Genomic DNA, 16,268 nt, shown 5'->3' on the forward strand with positions numbered 1-16,268 from the left:
TCTGGGGTAGAAGTGGGAGGTCTTCCTGGCTCGATCCCTGACTCTGCCAGGGACTCGGGCAAGACCCCAGCTGCCCCCTGCCTCAGTTTCCCCACATGTAAAGTGGGGCTGAGCCCTGCCTTGCGGGGGGCGGGGAAGGATTGGAGTTTAACGTTTATAAAACGCTTTAAGGACTTGACCCTGCCCCCGCTGAAATCGGAGGCGAGGAGTGCTGCTATTGACTTCGGTAGCTGCGGGATCGGGTCCTGAGCTCTTCAGATTCACGTTCCTGTAACAGTATGAGACTGTGTAACGTAAACTAACTCCCAGTAACTTTTCCCCATTCAGATGTCAAGATCTACCCTCTGAACGAGGTTTCTAGGCAGTTGCGTGTTGCTGCCAGACTCCCGTGGGAGCGTGTGCAGGGCACCCAGAAGCAGCCGCCGTTCCCTTCCTGGCACTGGCTTTCTCCCCCTTTGGAGAAGGAAGGAAATGTTATTAAAGAAATATCCGCGATCTCCCAGCTCAGTCAGTGTCGGGGTGTAACAGAATCTTCTAGCGCTGCAGCTGATATTTGATCGTGTGGTTCACTGGAACTATTTCCTCCAGACTCGTTTACTTTTGCTCCAGGAGTTTTAGGCATGTCACGGAGTAATGGGGTCTGTTCCCGCTGGCCTGCCAACATCAATAATGAAATACTCAGGGGTGACATGATTTCTCTCCTCAGTAACTAATAATCCTGGTTGGATTTAAAGATGAACAGTTCACTCCGTTTATTTTAGGAGGACGATGAGCTTGGGGCTAAGGCATAGGTGGAACTAGAGAGCTCTGGGTTCACTTTTTTTTTTCTAGTTCTACCACAGACTCACTTGGGCAAGCACTTAGTGCTCGATCCTGCAAGGTGCTAAGCATGACCTTGTTGAAGGAACGTATTTCCCACTGAACTCGCTGGGAGTTGAGTGTGCTCTGCACCTTGCAGGATCAAGTCAGTAGTCTTTCTGTGCTTCAGTATCCCCATCTGTAAAATGGGGTTACTACTTCCCTTCCTCCCAGGGATAAATGAACTAGTATTCTGAGGTGCTGTCACTTGGTTATGTGGGTCATAGAAGTAACTACAGAGAAGTGTGTGGAAGAAATGCACTTCACTAGGATCCTGTCCTGATTAGGATTAGCCAGTCAGGCTGCTTGAATCAAGACACTAATTCTATAGAACTATGCTAAAAAACTTGCATTATGCAGACAAGTATAAATGCCTTTGCTTTTTAAAATATTTTTTCATTTTATAGCAATAATGACCTCAATGCAGGGACTTTTCTGGGATAAATGACTGCAAGGAGGCTGATAAAGATGTACAAACCAGACAGTTGTTAGTCCCCAAGAATATTTATTGCTTTAGTAATGTCATGGAATAAGAGAGAGAGAGTCCTTGTAATGTGACATTTGGGATCCAGATTCTGGTTTCACTACTTCTGGAGTCACTCCACAGATATACCCATGTAAATAAGTGACAGCAGAATTTGCCCCACAAAGTCTAATGCTCAGGAAGAGTTAGGATATTTCTAAACACATTCCCTCTACTAGTTTTAGAGAGATTTGGCTGGATGAGAAGTAAATCTATTATTACAGTGAGAATTATGCAGCTAAAAATTAAAGGTTGTTTAAAATACCCATTAAAACACTCCTTCTCTAAACTGTTATATGCTTGTTTCTCACTCGGTCTTAAATAACCGGCAGTGTAAAAGTAAAACTACATTTGGAGGATTGAGCCTTTGACTGTACAAATATTTTACTAAACAAAGTGAATAGAAATGCGCAAGTGCTTCAGACAACGAGCATTAGTTTAGTGCACTGCATATTATGCTTTGCACTTTGATAGCACCTTGAATTTGAAAATCTTAGGGCCCAATTGTATACTTATTGGAGTTAATAGAAATACTCTTCATGGAGTTTAATGGATGTGGGATCAAGTCCTTGATGTTAAACTAAACTTTACTACACCTCTATAAAGTACATATTATCCTTGCTTCACAGACAGGAGAACTGAGGTATGGAAAGATTATGTCTCAGATCTTCAAAGATATGTAGGCATTTAACTCCCATTGATTTCAACCTAAGTACCTTTTGAGGATCTGGGCCTAAGTGACTTGCCCAAGACCTCCGAATGAGTGAATGTCAGTGCTCAGAACAGAACCCAGAATTTCTTACGGTCGAGATCCTAACGTCTGGATTTCTCTCCCTCTCCCCTGCCTCCCTCCCCCCATTACTGCCTGGTTTTTGACCCTTGATGTCTGTAGAACTCATCCTACAGTCCTCAGGTAAGATTCCCAACAGTGCCCTGGAGAACTAAGGACTGCAGGATCAATCAGTGGAAACTGTTTCATTTAACAAACCACAAGTTGGCACCTGGAAAGCTTTATCTTCTAAACAGAAGAATTAGTTGATAAACCAAATTTTAATTAAAATCTAAAAATGTCCTTTATAAATGCTACAAGTTCAGAAGATTAAAAATAGTGATATTTTGCACAGCAACATTCAGATACACACAGATGCATGTACTCAGCACTAGAGAGAGATCTAGAATGTATTCTCATTGTTTATGGGAATTTAGCCCTATTTAGGGCAGTAAAAATACCCTGATACTTAACATTTAATATTAGCATCTTTGTGTAAAGGAATGATGGAAAACAATAAAATGGGTATTTGTTAAAGTATACTTCATACAGCAAGTGCTTACATACTACAGCACACTGCATCTCTGAAGCTCCTTTACAGTCTTTGACTGACTAGTTCTCAACACCTCTGAGGGAGGTAAATGTTACACCCATTGTCCAGGCAAGGAAGCTGTGGGAGACTGAGTGAGCTGCCTAAGGTCACATGGCAAATCAGTGGCAGCACTGGGAACATTGTGGTTTCCTGCTCTGTGGATTAGACCCTGGTTGTTAGATAAATAGTTGTATAATAAACAGCCCTAGTTATCAACTGTCATATCTATAGATCTTTTTTCAAAACTGATGGAATGTGTTTTTTTTAATCGTGTAGTTTATACCATGTTCCCTTCTCTCCTCCCAGTGGCCTTACAGTTGATTCATCATGTGGCATGCAGTGGCGGGGTCTCATCGCTCTCACTGTTCACCTCAGCCCAAGCACTTAAAGCGGATCACAGTCTACATGTTGGTGCTGTTGGTATCACTCAGCTTTACGTCAGGCCAGCGCAGACCGTTTAACCATCAGATAGACAACAGAAGTAAGCACTGACTTTCTGGCTTTTTTTTTTTTTTTTTTTTTCAAATGATCATTTTATTTTGTTCCCATACTGGCCACTGCCAGCCGGATTCTCCTTTCGCACCGATTTGACACAGTGTAACTCCACTGGCTTCCACCGAGTGACACCAGACTCAAATATGCATGGGTGAAATCAGAGTCAGGTTGGGGGTCTCATGGAAAGTCCTGTCAGATGTGTATATAATGTTAGAAAGATGTAGTAGGGCATCCTGGGGGCATTACTACTTAATGTGAATGGGATGAGGGTCTATTTCAGTGTTTCTCAAACTCGGGTCGCCGCTTGTGTAGGGAAAGCCCCTGGCAGGCGGGGCCAGTTTGTTTACCTGCCCCGTCCACAGGTCCGGCCGATTGCGGCTCTCACTGGCCGTGGTTCGCCGCTGTTGGACGCGGTGCGGGCCGAGGGACTTACTGGCTGCCACTTCCAGCAGCTCCCATTGGCCTGCAGCAGCAAACCGCGGCCAGTGGGAGCCACGATCAGCCGGACCTATGGACGGGGCAGGTAAACAAATCGACCCAGCCCGCCAGGGGCTTTCCCTACACAAGTGGCAACCCCAGTTTGAGAAACACTGGTCTTTCCTTACATGCTCTGAGTCAAATAAAACTTCTGTCACAGAATTTTAAAAATGGAATCTAATGCACGGGGGAGAATTCCCCTCCAATACTTAAGTCAGTGTAGTGCTTTGATGCCAGGCTAGATAAAGGGCATTATCTCTTTCTATACTGGGCCACATTTAATCAGAGGGGCTATCCTGACAACAAGCAGCTTTGAGACAAATTCCCTCCACGATCATGGGTAGAAGGGAGCAAAAAGTAATGGAAGGGGAATATTAGCTCCTAGGTATGCACCCTTCTTTCCCCTGCCCCTCAATCTCCTCAGTGGGTTCTGTGTGACCACAGGACTCTGTGGTTGGGGAGGGGGCTGGCCATGAGTGGGATGAGTGACAGGAATGGGCTCCTGCCACAGTATGTTCTCTACATTTTAAAAAATGACTGGAGATTTTGGGAGCCTCGGTATTTGGGTGCCCACTTGAGCCAACGTAAAGGATCTGATGTTCAGAAGGTGGATGCTCAGTCTGAAAATCAGGCCCCTTTAAGGTGTCAAGTTGGGCACTCCAAAATTGAGGTCTCTAATCCCATTTACACCACACATCTTTATGAAAAGTACCTTCTATTTATGAAGCAACTTGTGGCCAACATGGAAGGGAATTTTTTGCTCTTCTCTCTTGTTAAAGAATCAAAATGCTCCAGCCCAGATTCTGCAGCCTTACTTCAGGTCCTGGAGATATCTGTATAAACTAAGAAATGTTTTTGAAATTTATCACTTTCAATCTTGACATTTCTATGATATTCCTGGAATCTCAGCCCCATCATTATGGTTCTGGTGGTGTCTTCATCAAAACAGTTATAGATTTCTCCGCTCCCGCCCCCCCCCCCCAAATGTTTGCACTAACTAAACCTTGCCACTCTCCTGATACAATTAAAAAGAATTCTGAGCTTGAAAAAAAATCCTGCAAATTAAACGAAGCACAAGTGAGCCATGTAAAAATGTGATCTCCATAAAAAGAATTTCATTAGCAAAGGGTGGGTTAGCTCTTTGAAGGAGTTAGCTTTAATTCCCACCCACACTGCAGCTCAGTGTATTTCTGAACCTTATTATGGGAACCAGAATACTCTTCAGCCATGTCTCTTGACAAAGGCTTTTCTCATGCAGCTCCTTCATAAACATCAGTTATACAGCTCAACTGTTCTTTTTGTACATGCTAAAACCACTGATCTGTGATCAAAAATCAATTAGCTGCAGCTTCAGATATTTATTAGAGCTGGTCAAAAATGGATTTTCAAAACTTGTTTTCATTCTGAACCAGGATAAAAAGTTGAAATTTCAAAATATTTAATGTAGTAAAATGTGACATTGCAATTTGGAAACATCAAAACTGCCTTTGAAATGTTTTGATGTCAAAACTTAGTTGGAACATGTAATGTTTTATATTAAGTTATTTAAGTTGAAACAAAACTAGTCAGAACAGAATGACAGTGAAAACATACTCCATTTTGATTTTGAATAGTTTTGAAATTTTTCCATCAAAATTGACATGCTCCCACAAAATGTTTTTGATTTTGACAAAGCAGCATTTCCTTGAAAATTTTTTCCATCAATTGTTTTCAAACCAGCTTTTCACCTTTGATTTAGGAGGGCCAATTTTGGAAGCAATTCCATTCACGTGCAAGGTCTTCACTGACAGTTTATCTAGCAGGATTGGTTGAATGCAATCTTCTCTAAATTAGACATTAGATGGAAAAGACTTGAAAACAAAATGGGTGGGGGGCGAAGTGAATTTACACATTGAGCTGATGCACCCATGCTGGTGCCAAGAGGCATCTTACAACAAGCTAGCAACCTATGACTGAGGGAGGGTGGGGGTGGTTACCTCAATTGAGGGCAAACACTAATATTGCCACCCTTCTTCAAGACTTCTGCTGAAGAAGGGCAGTTTTAAAATTGATCAGGACTCTAGAAGAGTCCAGGAAGCTCAGATGCACAGGTCAGTGCACCCCCCTGGTCTGAGCTAGCTTCCACAACTACAACCTTCCTCCCCAGTGGATTTTCCACCTCCAAGGCAGTGTTGATAAAAGTTGGTGCAGACCTAGGTCTGAGTGCAGGTCAATAGTTTGCTTTACGCATTGTAAGCGCTAAATCAAGACAAAGCTCCCAGGAGGCTTTGCCTGTATTAAAGAGGAGAACAAAATCAGGCTTTAGACTTTATTCAATTAAAAGTCTACTGAAATATCTTGTCTTTGTACAGACACCCCCCCCCCCCCCCCCAAGAAAGCATTGTCTGACAGGTGGCTATGATTTCCAGAAAAATGTAGTGGCAACTTGTGCTGCAAATTACTTGCCTGCCATTTTGTCATTAGAGAAACCACTGCGGGCCCTTAATGAAGTCAATGGGAGCTTTGACTGAGTAAGAACTGCAGGTTGAGGCCCATAAACATGGAGAAGTCCTTTTTGATAGGAAAGATCTTGGCCATACCTGAACCCTTATTCTACAGCCCCTACAGATGAGGAATTTCCATTAAAAGCAATATACGTTTGATGTTTAGGACTATAGGGGTGCACTGTTAGTGATCCCTGGGTTTTTCTTAGGGTGTATTATCCCTTTGAATATTCTGGCATTGTTCAGTAGATGTTGCTCCCAAGCCGAGTGCTGTTCACTGATCGGGGCTCGGTGTGCACTTCCTTACTGAATGCTTTGATTTCCAGGTCCTGAGATTGATCCGTTTTGGTACGTGGGACGTGGGGTCCGACCTATCGGCCGGTTTGGGAAAAGGCAGCTAAGGAGCAGCCACAAGAGCCTGAGGCCTGGGACCAGCAGCCTGGAGCGGATTGTGAACGCTTTGCAGGAGCAAGAAGCCCTGGCTGCAGAAGATGATGGCTGGTGGTGATTTCCTTGTCAACTGCAGTAACTAAACTCAGTTGCTTCTCTCATTTGAATTGAATTCTCTCTCTCTCTCTCTCTCTCTCCCCCCTCCCCACATACACGTTCAAACTCTGTTTTGGTTCTGCTTTTTGCTTACATGTCCTTTGCCACATCTTTGGTTTATTTCCTGTGTAAACTCCTTTTAAGAGAAGCACACTCAGGTGGAAAGATCCAAACTGAAAAGTGATGCTGAATGCAAACTACACTGTTCACACACTTTCTCTCCTGAACAAAGCATCCATGCTCCCTCCTTCCCTCCCCCATAAACTAATGCCACTGTGAAAGTAGATCTGTACAAGAACCAAAAGATTTCCATGCTTGGAATCAACTCTGTATAAAACATGCTATCCATGCTAGCCTGACAACAAGCCTTTGTCATGTTTCAAAGCAACTTGTTAATGCTGGTTAAAAGTAAACAATGGCTGGCTGAACTAAAACACATTCTCAGTAATGTATTTACCACTATTAAATAGATATGAAATGTTAGTGCTTTTTGAGTATTTTCATACCACAGTGACATGTGGTTGTGATGCATGTGTAATGGCTTGGATTTATACACTGTATATTCCTGGCCCTTTAAAATGTCTGCTATCGTACAGGGTGTTCTCTACAAACAGGTGCATTTATTTTTTGCTTGCTTATTTTGAAAAAAACAAATAACCCTCCCTTCTGAAGGACAGGGAGTTTAAAAGGCCACAGGCTAGTTAAACTGTCAGGGTAGCTTTGTGCCATCCTAGCACATCACCCTCAGCAGCACAATGAGGCCAAAGACAAGTGAAGCTGCTGGCTGATGTCCCTCTAGAACAGTGGTTTTTAATCTCTGGTCCACGGACCCCCTAGGGGTTTGCAGACTATGCTTAAGATTTCCAAAGAGGTACACACCTCCATTTGAAATCTTTTGGGGTCTGCAAAGGGAAAAAGATTTATAGTAGTGGTTTTCAATCTTTTAACTGGGAAAGCTAAAAGTCACTGTTCAAGCATCATACCTAAAAAAATTATCCTATTATATTGGATTGCATAAATAATCCATGATTGCTTGATTAATGTGACCCATCACTCTTCTGGGTAATTCAAAAACTTCTAATTAGCATTGCTCATATAATTATACATATTTAATCTTGATAAGCAACTCGTGCCACCAAAAATACATCAGATAAAATTATAAGCTAAGTTGTAGCTCATGGTCAAAAAAAGGCCATTCACTATTTAGCTAATGGACCAGAATTAAAACTTCGGTGCTGAAGAGTACTTCAGAAGATAACTAAACACACAAACTTGGTCTATTGTCTTCATGAATCACTGCCAAAGTAGCAGTGGTTGACTTAATCACAGCACATCATTTATCCAACTAACTTAATTCAGAGGCAGAAAAATGGGTTATCTGCCATCAGGAGGTGATTTTATTTTTACAGACTTGATTGTATTTCTCAGTTGTTTGATAAATAGTTTGTGTGAAGGAATTTGAGCCCTGGGCTTGGTTGTAGACTGCTTGCTATGCATATCCACTATTTGTTGCTCATATGAGGTGTGACCTGAGTCCCATATTATTGCAGTTAACGTTTTTAGGAGAGTGTGGATAGCTTATGAACTAAGACTACTCCAGTTTTAAAGCAAATCATTCAGACTTGTTAGACACAGCTATTGCTTGAATAACAATAAAAAGACAATCTACCAGCACCACCAAAGAAGCCTCTATCACACCTATCTTAAGAAAGATAGGAGGCTTTTAGGTAATAGAAGGTTTTGGCATAATGCTTAATCAAAAACAATTACAGTACTACACAATCTTATCAAATCTTGGCCACTGTGGCCTGTTGAAGGAACAGTGTCTCCTCTCAATGGCCTTTTGCAAGCTCTCTGGTTGCTTTAACCTGCAAGGGTGCATATCCTTAAAATAGATCCTTCATGTCACTGAGGTAGGTAGCCTTAATGCAAGAGATAATGGAAATGTTCAGTTCCTGATGCTAGTCTAGTTGCCAACTGCCTAACCACCAACCCAAGCTAAGACAGCTGCATCATGAGTGTGGGCAGGTATGTGAACAGAGCCAGAAATCAGCTGGGATTATCCAGGGTTCTCACTATGGTCATCATCCATTTGGCTGTTAAAATAAACCCACTATCAGCCTTGGTAGCTCCTATGCCACTACAGAGAGAAAATTCAACAGCTTACATGGACTTTGCAATGGAGTAGGGCAGTATACCAGAACTAGTCCCAACTTGGCCTGGGACTCCCACACAAGATAAATATACTGGGCCAGATGATCAAGATTGTGCCACTGGTCCAGGTTTGAAGAACTTAGAGTGGCACCAACTGCTAGCCCTCAGTAAGTCATTCTGATGGTCAGGGTTGACTGGAACTCCGCACTACTGCACCCATAACCCCTATTCCAAGGGGATAGATGATGTATAACTGCTACTCAGGCTTTAGGCCAGCCAGGGGATTCTGCTTTTGTGAGGAAATCTCCAGCTAGCTGGCTGAGGCAGTTTTATGTATGCACATATATCTTTTCTGTGAAAGCATTCTGCAGCCATATTCTGACAGTTGATACTTGAAGGAAGGCTTGTTATCTACAACACTGTGAATATGAGCACCACTGAGGGGGACTATATTTCCATGGCATTTTCTAAAGGACCAGGCCAAATGTGAAGTACTCACTGCTTGGCAATGCAGTAATCCACACTAAGAGTAGTGACACTAACTGCACGCAGCACAGAGATGGAAAAGTGCAAGCTATAGCAGTAAAAGCCTCAGACTGCACAATTCCAGCTGGGCTAGGAAAGTGATTCTCCTAATCATGAGGAATACAGAGCCTGGGGTTTAGGACATTTATCACTTGCAAGAAAAAAGCACAGGGCAAGAACGCAGAGCAAAAAGATAAAAGTGAATGTGCTACCGGCAAGGAACCTGCCCCATGGCATGAAACTTGCATGGGACACATTAGAACAGGGAAATATAGGAAATGAAGGTGGTGTATGTATTTAGAGAGGCCCAAAGCCTGAGGTTACCCAACCCAGCTCTTAAACCCCCACTGACATCTATGGGAATTTTGCCAGTTGAGGGACAGTATTTAGCACAACGTGCATATGGTTTAGAAGGATGTAATACATTTCTTAAAGCACTCTCTTCTTTTTCCGCTAAAATCAATCTGAAAGGAAGAGTATGTCTCTCTATCCCTCCCTGGCTACATTGGTGCATTTCACACACTGGAATACTGCAGTCTTTTTCTGAGCTGTATAGCTGCGAAAGAACCAATGGAGAAGTGGTCATTTATGTACAGCAAGTTCCTATACTGCCAGGGCGGAGCACCCACCATCCTACTCAAATATATGGCTGTGCAGTCTGCACCTTTTCTGAGTAAAGTGCACAGAAATCCGAACAACAGGAGATTTATTTTCTTTTTCTTTATGAATCAGGTCCCTGCAAAGGCATTCTTTTTCATAAACTGCTTTTACTCTTATAATTTCTCTTAACAAGAATTCCTGGTGAATACGCAGATAACAACAACAAGGCAAGCTTTACTTTCACTCAGACTTAATCAAATAGATCATTATATAGTCTTAATTTTTGTAACCATTAAAATATTTTCATTTATAAAAATTAATCTAAATATAAATATTAACGCTAAAGATTGAAATCACTTGATGACAAAATAATTCTTTGTGTGCTATAACATGTTTTTATGATTTTTTTAAAACAGTAAATTAAATCTTTGCACATATTTGGCACAAGTAAATCTGTAAAAATGCAAATACCATGTAGCGGGGTGGGGCAGGGTTTGTTTTGTTTTTTGTTTTGCAATACCTACACAATACACATTTTTGTCAAAGAAGACTTAACATTGTAACAACAGTAGTTGCTTTTCATGCCTCTTATGGAAAACATCCTACTCCAAAGTCTGTTTTTTAAATCACATTAACAGAACAAAAGCCATTAATCTATTAAAATTAGTCATTTCTGAATTGATATTACATACACAGTATTAGCTTATTATTAGACAAATATGTAAACCAACCACTATTAGTGACATTTCATGACACGCATACCTGCATAAACAAAAATCTGGGAATGTATTGTACACACATAAGAGAACAGTCTACTGGATGGAGATTGAAAAATGTATTAGGCATCCTACTCTGTTTAATCTCCTTCATTAAATGGTGTGTGTATGTGTGTGTATATATACACAAACACACATATACACACACACACTATTTTTAAACATTCTGGACCAAGTTCTGTCCTCATACTTGTGCAAACAAATTGAAGATAATGAGGATTGCAAGAGAATAACACAAGGCATAATTTAGCCCAGAATGACCATCCTGGGCTAGATCTTCAACTGGTGTAAATCACCATAATTCCACTGCTATCAATGGAACTATGGGGATTTCCACCAGTAGGGGATATGGCCCTACACTTCTAATTAGATCCAATTATTTTCAAATAATTGGATGATCCAATTGCACTGGTGAGGAGACTTCAAATTAGGAGGGAAGTTCAGACTGGAACCATTTACCTGGCTACTCTGATCAGGTCTGGGTGGGCTTGGACAAAATGGAAGCTGGATCTGAACCGCTCCTTACTTTTAGTCATGCAGAATCCAAGCCTACTGATCAGATCTTGCTAAACTAAAACTATTCCATCTCTTTGACATACAGACCCGAACTGCCAAAATGGCTACCTACAGTGTAAGTCCAATTTTCAATAGTGCTGAGCATCCGCAACTACCGAGGAAGACAATGGGAGCTCCGAATGCTCAGCATGTCTGACAACCAGGCTGCTCTTCTGTAGGTAGCCTAAATGTAGATCAAGGTGCCTAAATTGAGGGAGCCAAATTTGAAAATTTTGGCCATCATTTTTTGAATCAGTCAGAAGTTGTTTAATGTCCCCAACTTTTAAATTACTGCATATTTTAAAATTTATTTCTAAACTTCTGTGGTTAAATAAACTAATCACTCCTTAGGGTTCTGTACTGCCCATTAAGTAATGACCAGCACTGGTGGTCGTACAGAGAGGTGCTACCCCTGGTGGAGCTTCAGGAGACATTCTGGGATGCAGGGAGAGCATGTCTGCTGCTACACTCCTGTATGGTGTGCGGCTCAGCACCCTCTGTGCACTGATCCTGCTCTGGGGGTCAGCATGGAAGGGAGACGAGCCATGGCCCCATCTCCTCTCTGCTTCCTTTAGGTTATAGGGGAGAGCAGTCCCAGCGCTCCTCAGAGCAAAGGGACTGCAATTCTGAAAGGCTCTTCCACGCATCATGCAAGGGAAGGGAAGTGAGGTGAGGTGCCCCCTCGTAGCACCTGTACAAGGGCCTTTTATAACTAGCCCTTAATGTTTAAAAATACATTTCAGGAAGCACTTTCTTTGAACAATATCCAACACCCAGCATTGTTTTATTCTAATTTTGTAATCTTAAACATTTGATAAGGATTAATTCAGAGATGCACCTGCTGGGTGTAACAAATATTTAGGACACTGCCTAAAATGGATTATGCTTCTAAGCATAGAGGTGCAGGGTGTTGATTTTGCAATGGTTTTCAGATGCCAAAATAATGACTCCGAATTTATCTTTTTGTAGACATGATACATGCGTGTCCCCCACCACGGTATGCTATGGTGGAATGTGCCAGCCTATCGCAAATGTAAACTGCTCCGTTAGCATCCAAACAGCCCAGGTCTGGAGATAGAATAATAACTCAGCCAACGTTGTTCTATCAGCATACAGAGGGTCTTTTAGAAAATGATATTGGGACTGATCTACAAACACTGAACTCAGTGTCAAACGTGCCAGCAAATATGGATCACAGGTTTGTTTTTTACCTTTCTCTTCACATGAAATATTGACCAACAATTATGGTTAAATTAAGTATACAAAAACATATTGTATTTTAAAGACAATATACTTTAGTACAATCAATGGGGGGAAAAAAGTGCATCTTAAAACATGGAGCCTTGCTTATGAAACTCAGTATCCTTTCTGGAGTCTCATGAGAACTTTAAGGCAGAGTTTCCATTAGCAGACCACAATGCTGGACAGCTTTCTCAGTGAGGTATCCAAACAAAGCCCTATTACTGAGGCATTGTGGGTTCTCGAGGGTCCGTTTTCCATTGGACATATACAATGGCTGTTAAATAAAGGCACTATAGTGTACAGCCTTAGGCAGTGTGTTATTGGCAGTAGTTTTGTAAGTCTAGTACATTACAGCAGATCCTATAGTTGGTTCCTAGAATGGAGAGAAAAGGAAAACATTAGCAGAAGATTTCATAATGACAAAAAATGTATAGGGTACAATGCTGATAAGGCTTTTTAAATGAAAGGGGACCATCAATGTTTTATTACCAGGTGAAATATACCCCATGCAGTACAAAGACTTGTATACCACTTAAGTCCCCTCCTGATTGTTGAGCTGAGCTGAGCTGAGCTGCTTCTGTTTGACAGTCCTTAGATTTGAATTCTGTGGGTGAAATCCTGGCCCCACTAAAGGTAAAAGCAAAACTTTCATTGACTTCAGTGGGGACACGATCTCAATTTGGGTGTCTGGAGCAAGGTGTTTTCAGCTCTTGGACTTGTTCCCTCATTGGCCTGATAGAACATGAGATTATTGATCTTCTGGGTACAGTGAATGGCCCATTTGTTCACACATGGATGAAATTCACCCCTAAGTACATGGTTTATTATGCATCACTTAATTCCCACTAAATTTGTATGCTGAGCATTTCCCCGTAAGCAGCTGAGATATGAGGAGAGTGTCTTCTACTGTATTATATTGTGGCATTGTTGCTGTCAGGGTCTGCCCCACAAGTTTGCGCTGTGGAGCGAATGTCTATTAATTCTGCCTATTTTGACAGGATTTTTTTGAAATGGTTTATATTTATAATTCTATAAACACACCCAGAGAACTTGCAGTAGGAGCATGTTTATGCACATCAATGTAGGTACAGACTAGACTAGGGCTTGTCTACACTTACCGGGGGTTCGACACATGGCGATCGATGCATCAGTGGTCGATTTAGTGGGTCTTCACTAGACCCACTAAATCGACCACTGATCGCTCTCCGGTTGACTTCTGTACTCCACCTGAACGAGAAGTACAAGGGGAGTTGACAGGAGAGCGTGAGCAAGTGAGTAAGGGCTAGGCACAATCTAGCCTTAAATGAGTAATCCCTCTCTCCGTATTTCCTGCTCTTAACAGTTTTAACAAGGTCTGTTCTCAGATGTTACCATCAAGTCCTTGGCAGTGCTTTTTCTCTCTTTAGTTCTTTGTGTTAGAGATCCTTGGAGCATAAAGTTTCTGTTAAATGTTCTAACAGTAGTAACTGGAGAAGCATCAATATTTTCACCTGGGAGGGAAAAAATGGGAACATCCTTTACGTGACAACTTGAACCAAGCATCAGACTTGAAAAAGCAAATCTTCTAGCTCTTTAGAGACTTAAATCTAAGTTTTGAGGATAGTTAGGTTTACTTTAAATGGAAACTGGAAGACTGTGATATTGTAAGAGAGGTTTTTGAAATTATGAGACAGGCTGGTTCACGATCAAGTGACTTCATCGGGCCCAGAAGTTGTCTGAGATCGGTATTTTCATACCACTGAAGAGTTAAAAAAATTGGAAGGCACACACTGAAAACTTAGGAAACTTGGAGTAAACAGGAAAGCAAAGACAGATCTATCTCATGAAAATGTTCATGTGTGTACACTAAATCACCAGATAATGTCACTAAGCCAAAAGTTATAGATGAATTCCAGAGATACATTTCTTAAGATGATTTTGTGGCATGGCGAAAGCATGACACTGGGATGAAGGTAAATAAAAGAGACAGGCATGTTAGCTGGGTGGCTTCACCCTGTCCCTAAAACTTCCTACACCTTCCAGCCTGGATTCAGCAAGGCACTTAAAGATGTGCTTAAATTAAGCTCACATTTAAATGTTTTATTAAACAGTGCTTTACTGGATTCAGGCCTTAATTACGCTTTTCCACGTGTATATAGTAAACTCTAATCAAGTGCATTGACTCTCCAGAAACTAGAAATATTTTTAAGACAAGAAATGGGATCTGTTGTCTATGGTACAGGTGGCTTCCTGACACATGCTCCACTTAATCCCAGAATAATGCTTTGAACTACAATTGTCCATCGCTAACTAGCAGAGCTGGTGCTTGGCATAAGCAGACTATGCAATTGCTTAGGGCCCCAAGCAGCTCAAGGGGGCTCCCCACTGGCTTTTTATTGCATGTTATGTGGGGGGCCCCCAATGGGCTAGCACCATCTCTGCTAACTAGCATGCTGTGATTGCTCTGTCTGCTGATTCTAACCTTCACTCACTCCAAAATACCCTTTTGGGGATCCTTTTCAGGTCACACAGTCATCATTTCTTATTTGCCTTAGCCAGTCTTCTGCTCTTGTCCCCATTGACGTATGGCATCAAATTACATCAAATGAGCAAGTGAAAGCACCTTCCAAAGGGCCAGATCAGTATTTGATTTTATGTACATATAGCTCTGGGGTACTGTTTATTCTCATTGCATTCACTTCGTAATTTAATTCCCCTTTGCTGCCCTCTTTAGGCTGTACACTATAGTTTAACCAGAAAGAGAACATAATAAATAAAATGAGTTGAATGAATTTTTTGGTGCACCTTTTACCGGTGGAGCTGGCAGCTTTCTCCTCTGCTGTCTTGATGTGTCTATTGTTTGCATCTGTGAAAAACACATAGGTTTTACTAAGCTTTAATTCAGAAAGAAGCAGGGTCTTCCCCCATGCAAAACTGCATAATGTTGTGGCACCTGGTTCATTTGCTTTTGATCCCGTTTTCTTGTCAGGTGAACACATGGAGCCACGTTCAAGCCTGCAACACTGAGAGCTGAAATTCTGCTCTCGATATCTGAAATCTTAAAGCAAAACAATACATTAAAAAGAAACAAAGGAAGGGAGAAGTTTCAAAATTACTGTAAACACCACTAGTTAACGGCAAAAGGAACTCATGCTCACATCCTCATCAATCAGAAATATAAAGAAAGAGACAATTGATTTCTTCTGTAACTCTGAAAGATAATCTAATTGAGACATTGTGGACGGCTGTGTTCTTTAGTCATGAGTGCCAAAGGGAACATTCACATATTAGAAAAGATGATTGCTCATTACATGGAGTAAACGAATGATCTCGTGGCACTGTACTCACATTCTCTATGACTATGGACACTTTCCTACATTTGAAAAATATCCAGTAACAAATGACTCACAGCTGTGTAATTCTAACCTCATTCAAGCTGTGTTTTAAAAAGTTATGCTTAAAGCACTATATTTTATACTGCATTTGCTATTTCACATTGGTTCTTATTTCTCTGAACACAGAACAAAGTGGTTTCTTTGTAACAACACCGAAATCTTCTACCTTAAACGTTCTGTAACTCATACTCCAAATACCTCAGTAAGCAGGGCCGGCTCCGGGCACCAGCTTGTCAAGCAGGTGCTTGGGGCAGCCGCTCCGGAGAGGGGCAGCACGTCCAGGTATTTGGCGGATGGTC

At 41.6% G+C, this 16,268-nt stretch overlaps 1 protein-coding gene across 12 annotated transcripts in view; it reads right to left on the bottom strand.

Moving 5' to 3' along the window:
• Positions 1-10,394: 10,394 nt before the first annotated feature.
• MYRIP (myosin VIIA and Rab interacting protein) overlaps positions 10,395-16,268 on the bottom strand; it is a 373,571-nt gene continuing 367,697 nt past the window's right edge. For 9 of the 12 annotated variants that reach the window (XM_065587122.1, XM_065587123.1, XM_005278577.5 and 6 more), the window contains 4 exons: positions 15,528-15,632; positions 15,380-15,440; positions 13,967-14,085; positions 10,395-12,968 (listed from right to left, as the gene is read on the bottom strand). In XM_065587122.1, the coding sequence (XP_065443194.1) occupies positions 12,936-12,968; positions 13,967-14,085; positions 15,380-15,440; positions 15,528-15,632 (318 nt within the window). In that variant the 3' untranslated portion in view covers positions 10,395-12,935. The remainder of the gene's footprint in view (positions 12,969-13,966; positions 14,086-15,379; positions 15,441-15,527; positions 15,633-16,268) is intronic. The other 3 variants (XM_065587126.1, XM_065587125.1, XM_005278579.5) reach the window with 1 other exon arrangement.

Source organism: Chrysemys picta, chromosome 2 (genome assembly GCF_011386835.1).
Source record: "Chrysemys picta bellii isolate R12L10 chromosome 2, ASM1138683v2, whole genome shotgun sequence".
In the NCBI taxonomy this organism is placed as follows: domain Eukaryota; kingdom Metazoa; phylum Chordata; order Testudines; family Emydidae; genus Chrysemys; species Chrysemys picta.